General features: G+C 48.5%; 1 protein-coding gene across 1 annotated transcript in view; it reads left to right on the top strand.

The window, feature by feature from the left end:
• The window catches only part of lrp8 (low density lipoprotein receptor-related protein 8, apolipoprotein e receptor), a 30,959-nt gene extending 18,485 nt beyond the window's left edge, over positions 1–12,474 (top strand). The window contains exons 2-7 of the mRNA XM_067230233.1: positions 1,613–1,754; positions 3,038–3,190; positions 3,564–3,938; positions 6,826–6,894; positions 10,309–10,496; positions 11,847–12,474. Of these exons, the coding sequence (XP_067086334.1) occupies positions 1,613–1,754; positions 3,038–3,190; positions 3,564–3,938; positions 6,826–6,894; positions 10,309–10,496; positions 11,847–11,885 (966 nt within the window). The 3' untranslated portion in view covers positions 11,886–12,474. The remainder of the gene's footprint in view (positions 1–1,612; positions 1,755–3,037; positions 3,191–3,563; positions 3,939–6,825; positions 6,895–10,308; positions 10,497–11,846) is intronic.
• Positions 12,475–17,080: the final 4,606 nt, after the last annotated feature.

Below are 17,080 nucleotides of genomic sequence, written 5' to 3'. Positions count from 1 at the left end.
ATGTTTGAAAGGGGAAATCCATCATTCGTCGTGTGTGAGTGTGTGTGTGTGTGTGTGTGAGTGTGTGTGTCCAGATCTCCACTGGGCCGGCAGCAGCGCAGGCCTGTAGATTAATCGCCTGCAGCTGGTTGCAGCGCTGAGTTTGCCAGGAGACCCACCAAATTAAAAAAGCCTTTACGGAGTCATCGAACGCCAGCCGTCCAGGCTGGGGGGCTTCAGAACTGGGGGGGGGGGCCATACATCACTGTTGTAGACCCCCGACACACACACACATGCACACTCTCACACACACCTTCTCATGTCTCCCCTGGGGTCCTATGACTGAACAGCAAAACTGGAGAACAATGGTTTTTAGTTTTGCTCCACCGCTGTCTGCTGGCCTGGGGGAATGGCAGACGGAGGAGAGAGAGATGAACAGGATGTAAAAGTGTAGAACATATTGGCAGAGTGACAGGCTTGATGCTTGTAGGAGAGGCCAAGAACCTAGTCCAGAGTTTAACCCCACGCCAACGTACACCACAAACTTCCACATGGCTTAAAGCCAGCAGTAAAGGACTTCCTGAGTCCTGCTGTGTGTTTGTTCTACTGGGTCCTAGAAACCATCCATTCAAAGGACCCAAAACCATTAAATAATCAATATTCTCACATATTCCCAGCCTGGTTCACTGGTTAGTGGAGCTCACATCAGTTTTTCCCAAGTGGAACTGCTGATGTAAGCGTTAAGGTTAGTGGGGTTGAGCCGGGCCTAGTGTTAAGTGTGGAAGTGAAGGGTAGTTGTTTTAACAGCCTGGGCCGCGCTGTCTGCAGGGCTTAACACCCAGACATGAGACACTCACCTTGATCCTAGAGATAAGCCCCGGCAGGATATGTGGCTGCAATGCAGTGTCGGATCTGATGCAGCCTCGGCACCAGAGAGGTAACAGTGACAGGAGAGAGGAGGGGGGAGATTGAGAGACAGGAGAGATAGAGGGAAAGAGGATAGATGGGGGAGGGAGGGGAGGGAAGTTAGCTAAACATCACTTAACTCTGCTTTTAAAATAGCTCTTTGTCCCTCTCTCTCTACCGCCCGTCTGTCTCTCTCTTTCAATGGCGCTGCACCCCTTCTCTCTCCCCCGTCTCTCTCCGTCCACGCGAGCGGGACCGATCTGAGGTTTCCATTGGCAACCGCTGCACGGCCGGTGTCTCATCTCTCGGTGTTGGAGAGGATGATAAGGAGGGAGGGGAGGGCGAGAGGAGGGCGGGAGGGAGGAGGGAGGGAGGGAGGGAGGGAGGGAGGGAGGGAGGGAGGGCGAGAGGAGGGCGGGAGGGAGGGAGGGAGGGAGGGAGGGAGGGAGGGCGGAGGGAGGGCGGGAGGGAGGGAGGGAGAGAGGGCGGGAGGGCGGGAGGGAGGGAGGGAGGGAGGGGAGGGAGGGGGGAGGGGCGGGAGGGAGGGAGGGAGGGAGGGAGGGAGGGCGGGCGGGAGGGAGCATGGAATGAGTTCAAAATGATGCCAACAGGTTGCCAAGTATCCCGCCTGTGTATCTGTCTGCAAGTGGAGCAACCTGAGAACATCATGAGGTTAGCATGCTTGGAGGACTGACCGTATCCCACGCTGCCCCTCTCTCTCTGTCAGGACCGTGTGTACTGGACGGACCTGGAGGATGAGGCCATCTACAGCGCCAACCGCCTGACGGGTCAGGACGTGTCCAGACTGGCCGAGCACCTCAACAACCCTCTGGATGTGGTGGTGTTCCACGAGCTCAGACAGCCTAAAGGTCTCACACACACACACAAACACACACAAGTGAACACACACACACAGCACACACTCACTTGCTAGCAGCAAACCTGCCTCTTTTTGGCATGCTTATCTTATCTTTTCTTTCTTTTTTGTTGTTGCCAGGAATAAATTGGTTGACTGTGTGTCAATACTCATACTATATACATCTCTGGTTGCTCAGAATTCTGTGTTAGTCTGTGTGTGTGTGTGTGTGTGTTTGGGTGTGTGTGTGTGTTCTCCTTTGTTCCCTCCTCAGTCTGCTCATAGCGTGGTCTGTGCCAGTAGAGGAGCTAATTGAACTCCCTCATTAATAAATCAGCGGTTCTGCTGAAAGATAAATCAAAGAATTAAACATGTTTGTCTCCAAAATGCCAACAAGAGCAGGGAAAAAAATAAGTAGGGCTCAATGAGGGAACATTTGAATTAACTTTTGCTCTCTCTCTCTCTCTCTCTCTCTTGTGCTGTCATCTCTTGTCTCTGGTTGAAATATTCATTATAGTTCTTCTACCGCTGCAGAATGTATTTCAAGAGTTTCTCTCTCTCTCTCTCTCTCTCTCTCTCTCTCTCTCTCTCTCTCTCTCCTCTCTCTCTCTCTCTCTCTCTCCGTCTCTCCCTCTCTCTCTGTCTCTCTGTCTCTCTGTCTCTCTCTTTATCTCTGTCCTTGTCTTCCTGTCTTCCTTTTGTCCCACAGTTCACAGCTGTTAACAGTAACCAGTAATGAGAGAATCGTCGATGAACACCTCATTACTCCTCCACAGTTCCATTCAAACTGTTCCGTTTTTGTGATCATTTTCAGAGATAACATTTCACTCTGCTACTTTTAACTTTTACACATTTTTTCAGGAAGAGATTCTTCTTTTCTCTTTTCAGACTTTGTGTCTACAACCCCCCCCCCCCCCACACACACACACACACACACACACACACACCCCTTTAGTGAGCCGAACTTTGAAGTCAAGTTTGTGCAGTACAGTAGATATTATGAAGAGATATTATATATGATGTGTGGAAGGCTCTTGCAGTTTCTCTGCATCGTTTGCAGCACCCTATACAGTAACATGTAAGCTGCCTCCCTGCCTCCCGTCAGACCTCCTGCATTTCAAACATTCTCTCTAAGTCGCTTAGGACCGGTGAGGTACAAGTTTAATCCTTGTTCACACCGTAGCTGAGGGCTGGAACAGGAGCTGGAGTTAGCTTCCGTGTAGCGTGTAGCGTGTGGTGTTCCTGTCTGTGTGGACGGCCTCATCCCTAAGCCGAGTCTCCTCTGTTTCCTGTCAGCCCCGGACGCGTGTAACCTGGGCAGTCTGCCGAACGGGGGGTGTGAGTACCTGTGCCTCAAGGCGCCCCAGATCACCGACCATTCCCCCAAGTACACCTGCGCCTGCCCCGACGACATGGAGCTGGGCCCGGACATGAGGCGCTGTGCCATGGGTAATATCTGTACCCTCCTCTTCCTCCTCCTCATCCCCCTTGTTTCGCCGTAACCCCTCCCTCCTCCTTCTCCCCCTCATAGGAGTACAGTGTCCTCTGTGCCCCTCTAACCCCATCATCTCCTCTAAGTTCCAACACACACACACACACACACACATCGTCAATAGGCTCATACAACATGGAGTGTTCAGTCAGACGTCTGTTTCTCTGACTGTGGAGACGTCAGGGCCGTGAAGGCACTTTGGAGCCTTAAGCTTCGCTGTGTTTGTTGAGATGTCTGTTGGTGTAAGCTGTGTGTTCTGGCTTCTGCTGTCAGCGTTACCAGAGCATCTTGATTTTCCAACCTCTTTCTTCTTCACGTTCTTCCCGGCAGTAAGGCCCAAGACCACCACAGCGGTTACAACCACCACCTCAGCCACGACGACCACATGGACCACCACCACCCCCAGCACCACCTCAACGCCGACCTCCACCACGACGACCACACCCGCTCCATCCACCACCACCACCACCACCAGCACCACACCCACCACCACCACCACCAGCACCACCCCAGGGCCCTCGACCACACGGCCAACCACCTCCACCACGTCGCCCCTGCCAGCGTCGCCCAGGACCACCCCTCAGTGGAGGACACCACCCTCCACCACCACCAGTGGCCCCCGGAGAACCTCCACCCTCAGCCCCCTGGCCCCCAACCTGACCCCCAACAGCATCCAGAAAGAGAACTCCAACCTTTCTCACAGAGGTAAACAGAGTTTGCGTGTGCCTTTGTGTTTGTGTCTGTGTCTCCAGGGAGACACAACAAGCCCAAAATGGTCGTCACAAGGATAGAAAGCAGCTTGTTAACTTGATCTTCAGTTTGTGACAGTATAAAATGCTACTTTTGAGCACTGGGATTAGAGGCTGCGGAGAATTATAAGATTCTATTTTCATCTGAAATGTGTTCATTTACAGAACTGTGTGTGTGTCTCTGTCTCGAGTGTTTGCATTTTTAAATCATTACCATCATTTCTGCTACTGCCATATGCCATGGAAACAGCAGGGAAGGGTCACTACTGACCCACGTAAAATTCCTCTCATTCACCCCTCTTCTCCTCCCCCTCTACACCCCCTCTCCTCCCCTTCTCCTTCCCCTCTCCTCCCCCTCTCCTCTCCTCCCCCTCTCCTCTCCTCCCCCTCTCCTCCCCCTCTCCTCTCCTCCCCCTCTCCTCTCCTCCCCTCTCCTCTACCTCTCCATTCCTGGTGTGTGAGACAGACAGGTAGAGTATGTAATGATAGACTGCACCGCTCTCTACAGTATATGGTGCTATTATTCACCACGCACACACGCACACACACGCACACACACACGCACGCGTGCGCTGTCTCGCCTCATGAGAGGGGTGTGGCTCTGCTGTCTCCGCTAACACATGACAGAAGAGCCATCGTCCTCGTCCCTCATCACTCATCCTGCCTCCTGACAGCTTCTCTCTCTCCTTCTCTCTTTCTACCTCTCTCTCCATTTCTCTCTCTCTCTGTCTCTCTCTCTCAGACTCACTCTCTACCTCTCTCTCTCTCCATTTGTCTCTTTCTCTCTCTCTCTGTCTCTCTCTCTCAGACTCTCTCTGTCTGCCCTTCCCCCTTTGTTCCAATTAAGCTTCATTGGCATGACATCAAATCATTCTTTGAATGCGTTGCCAGATCCATCTAGAGATCAACAAAGAGAAAAAAGAGCAACAATGAAAGGCGTGTTTGTGTCTCTCTTGGGAAGACCTGCTGAATCTGGTTGTGGACAGCAAAGAATAGCAGGGTAGATAAACAAGTCACTGTACTCGTACTGGTCTTCCAGCGATTTAGTGAAAATCAATGTTTCAGCTTACAATGCTTTCATCGGGTTCTTACATTTACATTTACATTTAGTCATTTAGCAGACGCTCTTATCCAGAGCGACTTACAGTAAGTACAGGGACATTCCCCCGAGGCAAGTAGGGTGAAGTGCCTTGCCCAAGGACACAACGTCAGTTGGCATGACCGGGAATCGAACTGGCAACCTTCGGATTACTAGTCCGACTCCCTCACCGCTCAGCCACCTGAACCCCCTAACCCTAACCCTAACCCTAACTTCTTGTAAGCTTTCAGTGGATAAAAACATAGTTAAGCAAGTACTAACTGTCAGCAATGTGTGTGCGTGACTGTATGAGTGTGTATGTGTGTGAGTGTGTGAGAGAGTGTGTGAGAGACGTGTGTATGTGCATGTTCACGTTTCACCACATCAGGTGCTGCAGCGCCCTCGTCAGGTCAGTCAGGGTAGGACGGCCTCTGGACTTTCAGCAGCGATGTTGTTGTTTATGGAGAGCACAGAGAGACAATGGTTTGTCCATTAGAGAGAAGATAAGAAGAGTCAAAACGGTGAGAATGATAAATGTGCTGTGCAGGAAGTCACCCGTCCAGTAATCACTCCGAGAGAGAGAGAGAGAGAGAGAGAGCGAGAGAGAGAGACGGACGGAAGTTTTGAGGAGGGAAGACTTGATGGTGACTGGAGAGGGGGAGGATGGAGAGGGGGAGGGGGAGAGGGGAGGGGGAGAAGGAGGGCTGATGGGAGACGGAGGACTGGATAGATGTGGGAGGAAGTTGCTGCCTCGGTGAGCATCGTCACACAGCGGTGTCTAACCCTTGACGAGCCGCAAAAACATGTTGTGATGTTCAGAGAATTGGAAAGCCTTCTCACCGCTGCGCTAACACGCTGTTGTGGGCGGGGGGAAACTGGGACACGGCTCAAGTTTCTAACCCACGATCCCCGGTGTCGTTCCGACTTGGTGCACATCGGCGGGTTCGCCGACATCAGCTGTTCCGCTTTACAACAGAGCGGAGGAAAGAGCGTGCGCAGCGCTAAAAAAGATGGAAGCCCGACCACAGTCAGTAAGCAGCTGCCATAGTAACACCTGCTCAGTCAGCCAGCCAGTCACGACCTGCGCCCTCTTAAAAGCCGTGAACGACCCTCTTTTCAGCTTCTCTCGCTCCCGACACACGTTCATCTAAACTCTAAAGAACCGTAGGCCCTGTCCTTTCAGAAAAAAAAGGTTTTAGTAAGATTGTTTTAATCCCCTTTTGAGTATCAGGGCTCATTGGTGTCACTCATGCTTTAGGATTCTTTTTCACTCCACGTTTTGCTGAGTCGGGAACTCCTCAACTTTGTATTGACAGGAAAATGTGTGTGTGCAGTATATACGTGTGTAGACATAGTCCGTATTTTTTTGTGTACATGTGTGTGTGTGACAACGCCAGTGGCAAGTCTTTCCGTATCTGCGGGAGGCTATCGGTGTGGGAAGCTCAGTGTCTGAGCCGCTGCTGTTGATCTCGCAGACAAGACTCCATTACAGCGCGCTAATTACAGTGCTGCTAATGGCCAGCCGCACCTAATGGGAGGGGACTGAGTCAGGATTTATTACTGGGGAATGAACAGGAGATGCAGACAACCTGGAGAGAGGTTGTGGGGGGGGGGAGACGGCAGGGTGGGGGGGGTGTATGCTGACAGGGCCGATGAGAAACCTAATTATTTTTGGTTCATTTGTCCAATGTTTGTCCTCTCTCTCTCTCTCTCTCTCTCTCTCTCTCTCTCTCTCTCTCTCTCTCTCTCTCTCTCTCTCTCTCAGCCGGCAGTGAACACTACCTGCTGGGTAACAACATCACGGTGGCTGTTCTGGGTATCGTCATCCCCATAGGTGAGTAACGTCCGTCTCCTCGCTTGACCTCCTGACCGCTTCAGCTTCCTCTCTGCTTCTGTCTCGTTTATCCCTGCACGCAAGTGTGTGTGTGTTGGTGTGTGTGTGTGCATGTTTGTGTCTATGAGGGAGTTTTTGTGTGTGTGTGTGTCACGTTTTTCCAAGCCCCTGTCCCTCCCCCCTACCTCCTCACCCTGTCCCTCCTCACCTACCTCCTCAACCCTAACCCTGCTCTAGAACCATCAGACGCACGCGGTGACTGCAGAACCTTCCTGAAAAGTGCCTCAGCTCTCACACAGCCTGATGAGTCTCACTAGACTGCAAACCAGCTTAGTGGGTTAACGACCTTCAGCTGGATAATTGAGAGATCCCATGTCCTGGTTCATTAAAGGCATCCCATGTGTTAATCCTGCGTCCACCGCCCACCCCCCTCTTTCCCAAACGACTCCTCCTTAAAATCCCTCCTTTCAACATTCTTGAAGCTGCGGTGCTCATTTGGAGAGCTATGTTCATTCCCACAAAAGCCTGGTTTCCTTAAATGGGGTGTTTATAGCAGAAGTGGTGATGGTGGGGGCTAGAGCCCAATCATAGAGGGGTCTCTTCCCCCCTCCCCCCCTCCCCCCTCCCCTCTAACAAAAGAGCAATTAGACAAGACTTCCATGGGGAGACTTCCACACGCCAGCTGATAGGAAAATAAGGAATGGGAACTCCAGTCCTCGCCAGACACAGCTTATCTCCCCGCCCGCCTGCCCGCCCTATATCCTTTATCCTTCACTCCCTCCCTCCCCCTTCTCTCCTTCCCTACCCCTCTGCCCCCTTCCTTTCTCTCCCCCCTCCCCTCCCCTCCCTTCCTTTCCTCCCTTCTCATCTCCCTCTTCCTCCATCCATGTTGTTCCCAGGAACACCCTGTTTGAATGCTCTGTGTGAAATCATAAGAACTGTGTGTGTGTGTGTTGACCTTCAGGGGGCATGTGTGTGTCTGCAGGGGTGGGGCGGTTTTCCATTTGAGTATGGCGTGAAATTAGTGCCAGGAGAGCGAGCTCTGTAAAAACGATTTGTAACTTGCAAAAAAGATTTGTGTCTCTGTAGAAAATGATTTGTGTACTTGCAAAAAAAGGTTTTGTGTCTCCGTAGAAGAAGGCTAGATTTGTGTACTTGCATAAAAGATTTGTAACTTGCAAAAAAGATTTGTGTACTTGTAAAAAAAAAAGTTTTGTGTCTCCGTAGAAGAAAAAGATTTGTGTACTTGTAAAAAAAAAATTTGTGTCTCCCTAGAAGAAGGCGGGAACAATGCTCCCAAAACCATCTAAGCCAATCAAATATAGCCATTTCTGTGTCTAGTATCATTGGACATTTTCGTCTGTATCACACAAAGAACGTCAGCGAATAAGAACAAAACTAGAATGCTGATGATTTCAATGACGAGTCATTTGGTAAGTAGTTCAAAATATCCATGGGCATGTACCTTTAATGCAACATTTAAAGATTATTCGGTTAGCACACTCTTAACAGTATAAATTAATGGATAAGAGTCGTAGTAAGATGAATAGTTTTTTAATGTAAATATGTATACGGATATTTAATTAGACGATCAGTCATTAAACCTAGCATTAGTTGGACAATGTGCAGCTAAATTGCAGCCGGTAAGCATCATACTAAGCGTTCACAACTTTACATGTTTTTTAATGTTGGTGTATTCGCCATGCTAAACTAAACATGAGCTGGACACACTGGATAGATCTCAAATGTTGGCTGGGAAAGTTAAGCGCATAAATTACAAATATATGGATCTTTCACTCTAGAGTGTATTATTTACTGCCAGCTTTCATTTCGAATGAAAACCATTAACTATATTGAGTGATTTCGCGGCAGTTCCCTGCCATTTAGCTGCACATTGTCCAACTAATGCTAGGTTTAATGACTGGTCGTCTAATTAAATCTCCGAATACATATTTACATCAAAAAACTATTCAACTTACTACGACTCTTATCCATTAATTTATACTGTTAAGAGTGTGCTAACCGAATAATCTTTAAATGTTGCATTAAAGGTATATGCACATGGATATTTTGAACTACTTACCAAATGACTCGCCATTGAAATCATCAGCATTCTAGTTTTGTTCTTATTCTCTGACGTTCTTTGTGTGATAGACAGACGAAAATGTCCAATGATACTAGACACAGAAATGGCTATATTTGATTGGCTTAGATGGTTTTGGGAGCATTGTTCCCGCCTTCTTCTACGGAGACACAAAACTTTTTTTTACAAGTACACAAATCCTTTTCTTCTACGGAGACACAACTTTTTTTTACAAGTACACAAATCTTTTTCTTCTACGGAGACACAAAACTTTTTTTTACAAGTACACAAATCTTTTTCTTCTACGGAGACACAAAACTTTTTTTACAAGTACACAAATCTTTTTTGCAAGTTACAAATCTTTTTTCCAAGTACACAAATCTTTTTCTTCTACGGAGACACAAAACTTTTTTTTACAAGTACACAAATCTTTTTCTTCTACGGAGACACAAAACTTTTTTTTACAAGTACACAAATCTTTTTTGCAAGTTACAAATCTTTTTTGCAAGTACACAAATCTTTTTCTTCTACGGAGACACAACTTATTTTTACAAGTACACAAATCTTTTTTTTCTACGGAGACACAAAACTTTTTTTTACAAGTACACAAATCTTTTTCTTCTACGGAGACACAAAACTTTTTTTACAAGTACACAAATCTTTTTTGCAAGTTACAAATCTTTTTTCCAAGTACACAAATCTTTTTCTTCTACGGAGACACAAAACTTTTTTTTACAAGTACACAAATCTTTTTCTTCTACGGAGACACAAAACTTTTTTTTACAAGTACACAAATCTTTTTTGCAAGTTACAAATCTTTTTTGCAAGTACACGAATCTTTTTCTTCTACGGAGACACAACTTATTTTTACAAGTACACAAATCTTTTTTTTCTACGGAGACACAAAACTTTTTTTTACAAGTACACAAATCTTTTTCTTCTACGGAGACACAAAACTTTTTTTTACAAGTACACAAATCTTTTTTGCAAGTTACAAAACTTTTTTTTACAAGTACACAAATCTTTTTCTTCTACGGAGACACAAAACTTTTTTTTACAAGTACACAAATCTTTTTCTTCTACGGAGACACAAAACTTTTTTTTACAAGTACACAAATCATTTTCTACAGAGACACAAATCTTTTTTGCAAGTTACAAATCGTTTTTACAGAGCTCGCTCTCCTGGCACTAATTTCACGCCATATTTGAGGGGGAAAGACGAGAGTGTGTGTGTGTGTGTTCAAGCTCCGCTCCGTGTCCCCTGGCTGTGTTAACGCTCCCGCCGTGTGTGTGTGTGTGTGTGTGTGTGTGTGTGTGTTAAACACATGCAGTTCCTATCCTTGCCACAGTGGTGATCGGCCTGCTGTGCTCTGGAGGATACCTGGTGTGGAGGAACTGGCGCCGGAAGAACACCAAGAGCATGAACTTCGACAACCCCGTGTACCGTAAGACCACCGAGGACGACGACGACGAGATCCACATCGGCCGCAGCGACGCGGTCGGCCACGTTTACCCCGCTGTGAGTGGCGGCTCCCACCAGCCATTCATCGCCCTGCCTCTGGGGGGCGGGATGACCGACAGCAACTCCCATTGGTACTCTGGGGCGCCGATGCTCTCCAGCGGCAAATGAGAGGAGGGGGGCGGGGCGTGGGGGGCGGGGGGTGCAGAGAGAAGCCCCCCTCCTCTCCTAAAGCAAGCCCGTATTGGGGAACAGAACAGGGTTTCACGTAAACACATCCACGTAGAGCACGCTTTCACGCGTCGCCATCGATCGAAAACCATAGTCCTCATCGAACGCGCGCATACACACACAGAATCCTGTGTACCAACATTCCATCCATACGTCACACATTCGTTCCATGTTTTTCACGGGTCATTTGCTGTTTTGATTGGTTCTGTTCTGGTTCTGTAAGGAAGTGCAGAGTTGAGATGTAGCTTTATCCCCTCCCCTCAAGGCCATGTGACAGGAACTTCTGAGCTCTGATTGGTTCTCCCTTCCCAGTTATAACAAACCCAAGCACCTTATTGGACAGGACAATCTTTTTATTCCTCGTAGGTAGGATAACCTAGCTTGCTGATTCGTGGTGTGTGTCTGTAAAAGGGTGATGTAGAAGGATCCAAAAATATTTGGTTGTGTAGCCAGATCAAGAGGGGTTAATGATTATGTGATTATGATGATTAATATAGGAGATGAGAAGTAAAGGATGCTGGGAGTTTCTGGCATTGCACGCACACACACACACACACACACACGCCTGGTACTGTATTAAATATTCTAGGTCAGATACGTGGTGCTGGAGGACAGTTTTCTCTAGTCACCTTCACCCTGTCTTCATCTATCCTCCACCTCTCTCTTTCACCTCCTCTGCTTTACCCCCCTGCTGTTTTCCTTCTCTGCTCCCTGCCAATCCCCCCGGCCCCCTCCCGTCCTCTCTACCCCCCCTCCCCTCCCCTCCTCTCCTCCTCTGGGCTAGCTGTATGCATGGTGTCTCAGATGAAGACATCAGTGTGTCCTGAGGTGGATCAGGCGTCTGTAAGCCTACTCTGCATTCCTCCCATCGCAGCCAGATCAGCATACCGAGGATGGAGGGAGGAGGAGCAGTGGAATCTGCATAAAACAAAATATTTGCTCTCTTTCTCTCTCCCTCCCTCTGTCTCTCTCTTTATTCTCTCTTCTTATCTGTCTTCCTCTTTCTATCCCTCAGCCTTTCTGTCTTCCTCAGTAATGCCCTTGCTGTCTCCCTACTATGCACACACACACACACACGCAGACACACACACACACACACGCAGACACACACACACACGCAGACACACACACACACCCCCTCAGTGTGGTTGGTAACTGTGTTCTATCTGCTCTCTGCAGCGGGTGGCTCTCAGTCTGGAAGATGATGGATTCCCCTGAGGGGCACACCATGCCCCCGTCTCATCTCCTGCCCCCCTGTCCCCTGCCCCCCTCCCCACACACCCCCTGGACTCCACTCGGCAGCGGAGGTGGAGGAGGGAGGGTGAGGGTGCTGTTTTAACCCTCCCTCCTCCAACATGGACAAGGGGTACCTAGTTACTCATGTCTGTCAGACATGACTATCTCTTCTTTCTAGTTAGTACAGTAACGTCTAGATAAATACTAGTCACTACCACCTAAAAACTAGTAACTACTACCTAAATACTACTAAGTCACTACTAGCGAAATACTAGTACCTTCTAGCTAAATACATGTAACTACTAGCTAAATACTGACGCCTCTACTGTACTGGTACCACTACTAGTCCTTGTGCTCCCCCTGTAGTCTTGTGTTTATCCCCGAGCCAGCTAGTCTCCTGTTTACCGCTGAGCCAGCTAGTCTCCTGTTTACCGCTGAGCCAGTCACAGTGGGGACTGCTGCTAAATAAGGACTAACCTTACCGCCGTAAACCTCCTTCCCATTTGGAGGCTAGACCCTCCCGGCTTCTTGCTGTGGCGTCACAGGAGTTAGCTGGATTTCCATATTTTTGTGACCGTTTCTATTTATTTATTGTTTTGTTTTGTTAATATGAAAAGCCGTATCGGACGTGTGTGTGTGTGTGTGTGTGTGTGTGGGGGGGGGGGGGGTGGAGGAGGGAGAGGGGGGTGGAGGAAGGGGGGGGGGTGGAGGTATTTGGAGTCGGAGGTGCAGGAGTTGACAGAGAAAGGCGCCACAGGGAGGAACAGCGGGGCAGAACCGGGGAGAGAGGGGAATGTGGGTAATCCGCTCAGCTTGCGTTAGAGGTGCACTCACAGTTAGTTGTTGAAGTGTGTGTGTGTGTGTGTGTTGGGGCTGCTCAGCCACAAAGCTGCTGGTCTGGCTGTGTGTGTGTGTGTGTGTGTGTGTGTGTGTGTGTGTGTGTGTGTGTGTGTGTGTGTGTGTGTGTGTGTGTGTGTGTGTGTGTGTGTGTGTGTGTGTGTGTGTGTGTGTGTGTGTGTGTGTGTGTGTGTGTGTGTGTGTGTGTGTGTGTGTGTGTGTGTGTGTGTGTGTGTGTGTGTGTGTGTGTGTGTGTGTGTGTGTGTGTGTGTGTGTGTGTGTGTGTGTGTGTGTGTGTGTGTGTGTGTGTGTGTGTGTGTGTGTGTGTGTGTGTGTGTGTGTGTGTGTGTGTGTGTGTGTGTGTGTGTGTGTGTGTGTGTGTGTGTGTGTGTGTGTGTGTGTGTGTGTGTGTGTGTGTGTGTGTGTGTGTGTGTGTGTGTGTGTGTGTGTGTGTGTGTGTGTGTGTGTGTGTGTGTGTGTGTGTGTGTGTGTGTGTGTGTGTGTGTGTGTGTGTGTGTGTGTGTGTGTGTGTGTGTGTGTGTGTGTGTGTGTGTGTGTGTGTGTGTGTGTGTGTGTGTGTGTGTGTGTGTGTGTGTGTGTGTGTGTGTGTGTGTGTGTGTGTGTGTGTGTGTGTGTGTGTGTGTGTGTGTGTGTGTGTGTGTGTGTGTGTGTGTGTGTGTGTGTGTGTGTGTGTGTGTGTGTGTGTGTGTGTGTGTGTGTGTGTGTGTGTGTGTGTGTGTGTGTGTGTGTGTGTGTGTGTGTGTGTGTGTGTGTGTGTGTGTGTGTGTGTGTGTGTGTGTGTGTGTGTGTGTGTGTGTGTGTGTGTGTGTGTGTGTGTGTGTGTGTGTGTGTGTGTGTGTGTGTGTGTGTGTGTGTGTGTGTGTGTGTGTGTGTGTGTGTGTGTGTGTGTGTGTGTGTGTGTGTGTGTGTGTGTGTGTGTGTGTGTGTGTGTGTGTGTGTGTGTGTGTGTGTGTGTGTGTGTGTGTGTGTGTGTGTGTGTGTGTGTGTGTGTGTGTGTGTGTGTGTGTGTGTGTGTGTGTGTGTGTGTGTGTGTGTGTGTGTGTGTGTGTGTGTGTGTGTGTGTGTGTGTGTGTGTGTGTGTGTGTGTGTGTGTGTGTGTGTGTGTGTGTGTGTGTGTGTGTGTGTGTGTGTGTGTGTGTGTGTGTGTGTGTGTGTGTGTGTGTGTGTGTGTGTGTGTGTGTGTGTGTGTGTGTGTGTGTGTGTGTGTGTGTGTGTGTGTGTGTGTGTGTGTGTGTGTGTGTGTGTGTGTGTGTGTGTGTGTGTGTGTGTGTGTGTGTGTGTGTGTGTGTGTGTGTGTGTGTGTGTGTGAGAGAGAGAGAGAGAGAGAGAGATAGGAGCAGTCGAACAGCCAGAAGGAGAGTTTGTCTACTTCTGTCTCTGGAAGTTGGAACAGAAGTCGTACAGTCGGTTCGAAACACTCATTTTGGGGAGCGAAGTTACAAGGAAACAACACAGCGACAACCCATCAACAGCCTCCTGAAATCAACTCTCTTCCTAACAAGTCACCTGACCACTCGTCTTCCATTAGCGTTACCTGAGCCACCTGTCCCCAGCTCTCAGGAGAGAACAAGACACAAATAAGCACTGATGTCAGGCTAGGAGAGGAGAGCAGCACTGTAAGGGAGTCTACTACACTGGATGTTGTGTATGCATGATGGATAACAGGAAGCGGTCTTCCAAGCTCCCTCTCTGACGTCATTCCACGTCCGTGCCGTTGAAGTATTCATCATAATACAACTTAATTTGAAGGGTGCTGTATGTGAGTTTGTAAGCTCAGCCGTAGTCCAAGCACTCAACACGAAGGTGAAACGCTGGCTGTGCCACTGAGATAGCCGAGCTACACTGGAGCCGCTTGTTTGACGTCGTTGATTAATGTGAAGACTCATCAGAAATGCTAATAGAATTGACCGAATTCAACTGCCGCCCATCTGTTTTCATGCTAGAAAGCGCACAAGCAAACTTTGGAATGAGAACACATGTTTTATCACTGTATACATGGTACGCTATTTGCATATCGACAGACACGGAGGTGGTCTATATAAGGAGGCTTGCACGTACACACACACTGTACTCTTGTGGTGAAGCTATGCTTCTGGTTCTCAGTTTAGCATAGTTTGTTTCTGGATTGGTTGATTGATGATGGTTATAGATCATGACTCTCCACGCTCCATTGGTTATGTCTGCCTGGACGTGCCTCTTGGGTGTGTGCTGGGGACAGGAGAGGAGGGGAGGAGGAGATGGTGGGAGGGATGGGTGGTGGAGGGGAGGAGAGGGGGGGGGGGGGGGGGGGGGGTTGCCAGGATTAGATCCAACTCACCCGGAACTCTCTGGAAGATGAATGGAGGGTCATTTATCTCAGTGGAATGCTGCTGACACTGGGTCCGGCTAATCCGACACACGCACACACACGCATGCACACACACACACGCACACTCGTACACGTGTCAACAGGAAGCACATTATCTTCCTGCTCCGGTCTGGTTACATTACATGTACAGATCCATGTTGTCTGTTGTATATATAGATGTGTCTAAGTGCTGTGGTTTGTGGTCTATTGATCACTCGTTATTCTTCCTGTCCTCCAAACCTGGTCTGGCTCCTCTACCCAGAGACAGACTCTCCAAGATGTCAGTTAGTGTGTGGCTCTGCCTGTACAGCCTGTGTGTGGGTGTGGTGTGTGTTGTGTGTGGGTGTGTGTGTGTAATATAAAGACTAAACTTTGACTAAACCCAACCTGTTCCGCTTGGCTCTGTGCTCTGCTATACTCAGAGTAAGGTGTAGGGTGGGTGTGGCTAAACCTAGTAATAAGTGTTTGCCTTGACCCATACATCCAAGACAGAGCCCACAGCTGGCTGTCTTAATGCTTCAAAACAATAATTTATAATTGATAACTAACCATAAAGTCAGTGTTACACTATCTCGTGTCTGGAATACAGCTGTAGAAGGCTCAGGTGTTGTCTCTGAAGGCTTTTGTCCCAGGTACTGAGGGTCTGTTCTCTAGGAACAGTAGAAGGATCTTCAGTAGATCTGCTCTTCTTCTGTCACTTCTTCCCTCTCTATGCATCTGTAATGGTGGATCCTAGTCCTAGTCCTCCTGGACTAGTGGGGTCCTCGCCCTTCACGGTCCCCCCCCCCCCCGATCTAACACCACTCACATCTCCTCACCTTCGCTCCATCTCGCTCCATCTCGCTCCATCTCGCTCCATCTCGCTCCATCTCTCCGTGTTTTGGCAAGGGCTATCTTCCTGGAAGGATGGTTAGACACACTGGACGGAGGTAGGGAGGAAGAGGACCCTGTCGTGGATGTCGGCACTCTCATCCTGAGCTCTGTACTGACCCTAACCCCCCCCCCCTCCCTCCACACCCCCGACCTCTGACCTCCGTCACACCAGTGTTTGGGACCCTTGGTGACTCCACCGTCGTCAAGCGTCGCCCCGGTGATTCTCCCTGTTCCCTCTGTCTATGGGATGTTTGCTGTGAAGCGTCACCTTCTGACCCCTCTCCTCACTAACAGTAGTTGATATTTACCTACTCCCTGTGTTGTTACTTGAAGGACATTGATTTGATCCCCTGTGGTTTTTCGTAAGCGTCAGGACATGGCGGGTTTGGGGGAGGGAGGGGTGGGGGGGTGCGGTTCTTTCATGGACATGTCAAACATCACAGGCTCTCTTCATCTCTCAACCATATCGGAAAACATTTTGTATGCTGTTTGTTGCACAAACTTTTCAAGAAGCCTTCTGCACTGTGTAAAGTGATACATAGGAGAGGATGAAGGGGTGATTGGGACAGTCCAATGGTTTTGAATCATGACTTGTAAATACGTTTTCATACAGCAAAAACTTTTGATAATGTTTTAATCGTATCTGTACAAAAGGATGTACATAAAACTTCCATGAAAAAAAAGAGTGTAGACCATAAATGAATTTATTTGTACACAAGAGCACTGGATTTCTTTACTACTTGATTGTAACTAAAATTAATAATCTGCCAAAGTGTTTTTATTTCATTTCCCTGTCTGATTTTCATATATTTGTTTTGCTTCTTTTTTTTTACAGTAAACATTGCAGAATTTAGGATGTTTATTCTGTACTTAATTCTGTAGATTTGTGTTTTGCGTGTTTAAAAAGAGGGGTTATCATTTTAATTTATTGGTGCCTTGTTTGTCTGTGTTCTTGTGTATTTTACTCTGTTGTTTATGTTTTTTGGTGTTTTTGTGTCTAGGGGAGGGGTGGGGGGTGAGGGTGGTGGTGTGGTGGGGTGGGGGTAAAGGGGGTTTAATCCTAGCTACTTCTGTACTTACATGGAATATCTGTACTGTA

This window comes from Osmerus mordax, chromosome 27 (assembly GCF_038355195.1).
Source record: "Osmerus mordax isolate fOsmMor3 chromosome 27, fOsmMor3.pri, whole genome shotgun sequence".
Taxonomy (NCBI): domain Eukaryota; kingdom Metazoa; phylum Chordata; class Actinopteri; order Osmeriformes; family Osmeridae; genus Osmerus; species Osmerus mordax.
This window is presented reverse-complemented; position numbering and strand designations above follow the sequence as displayed.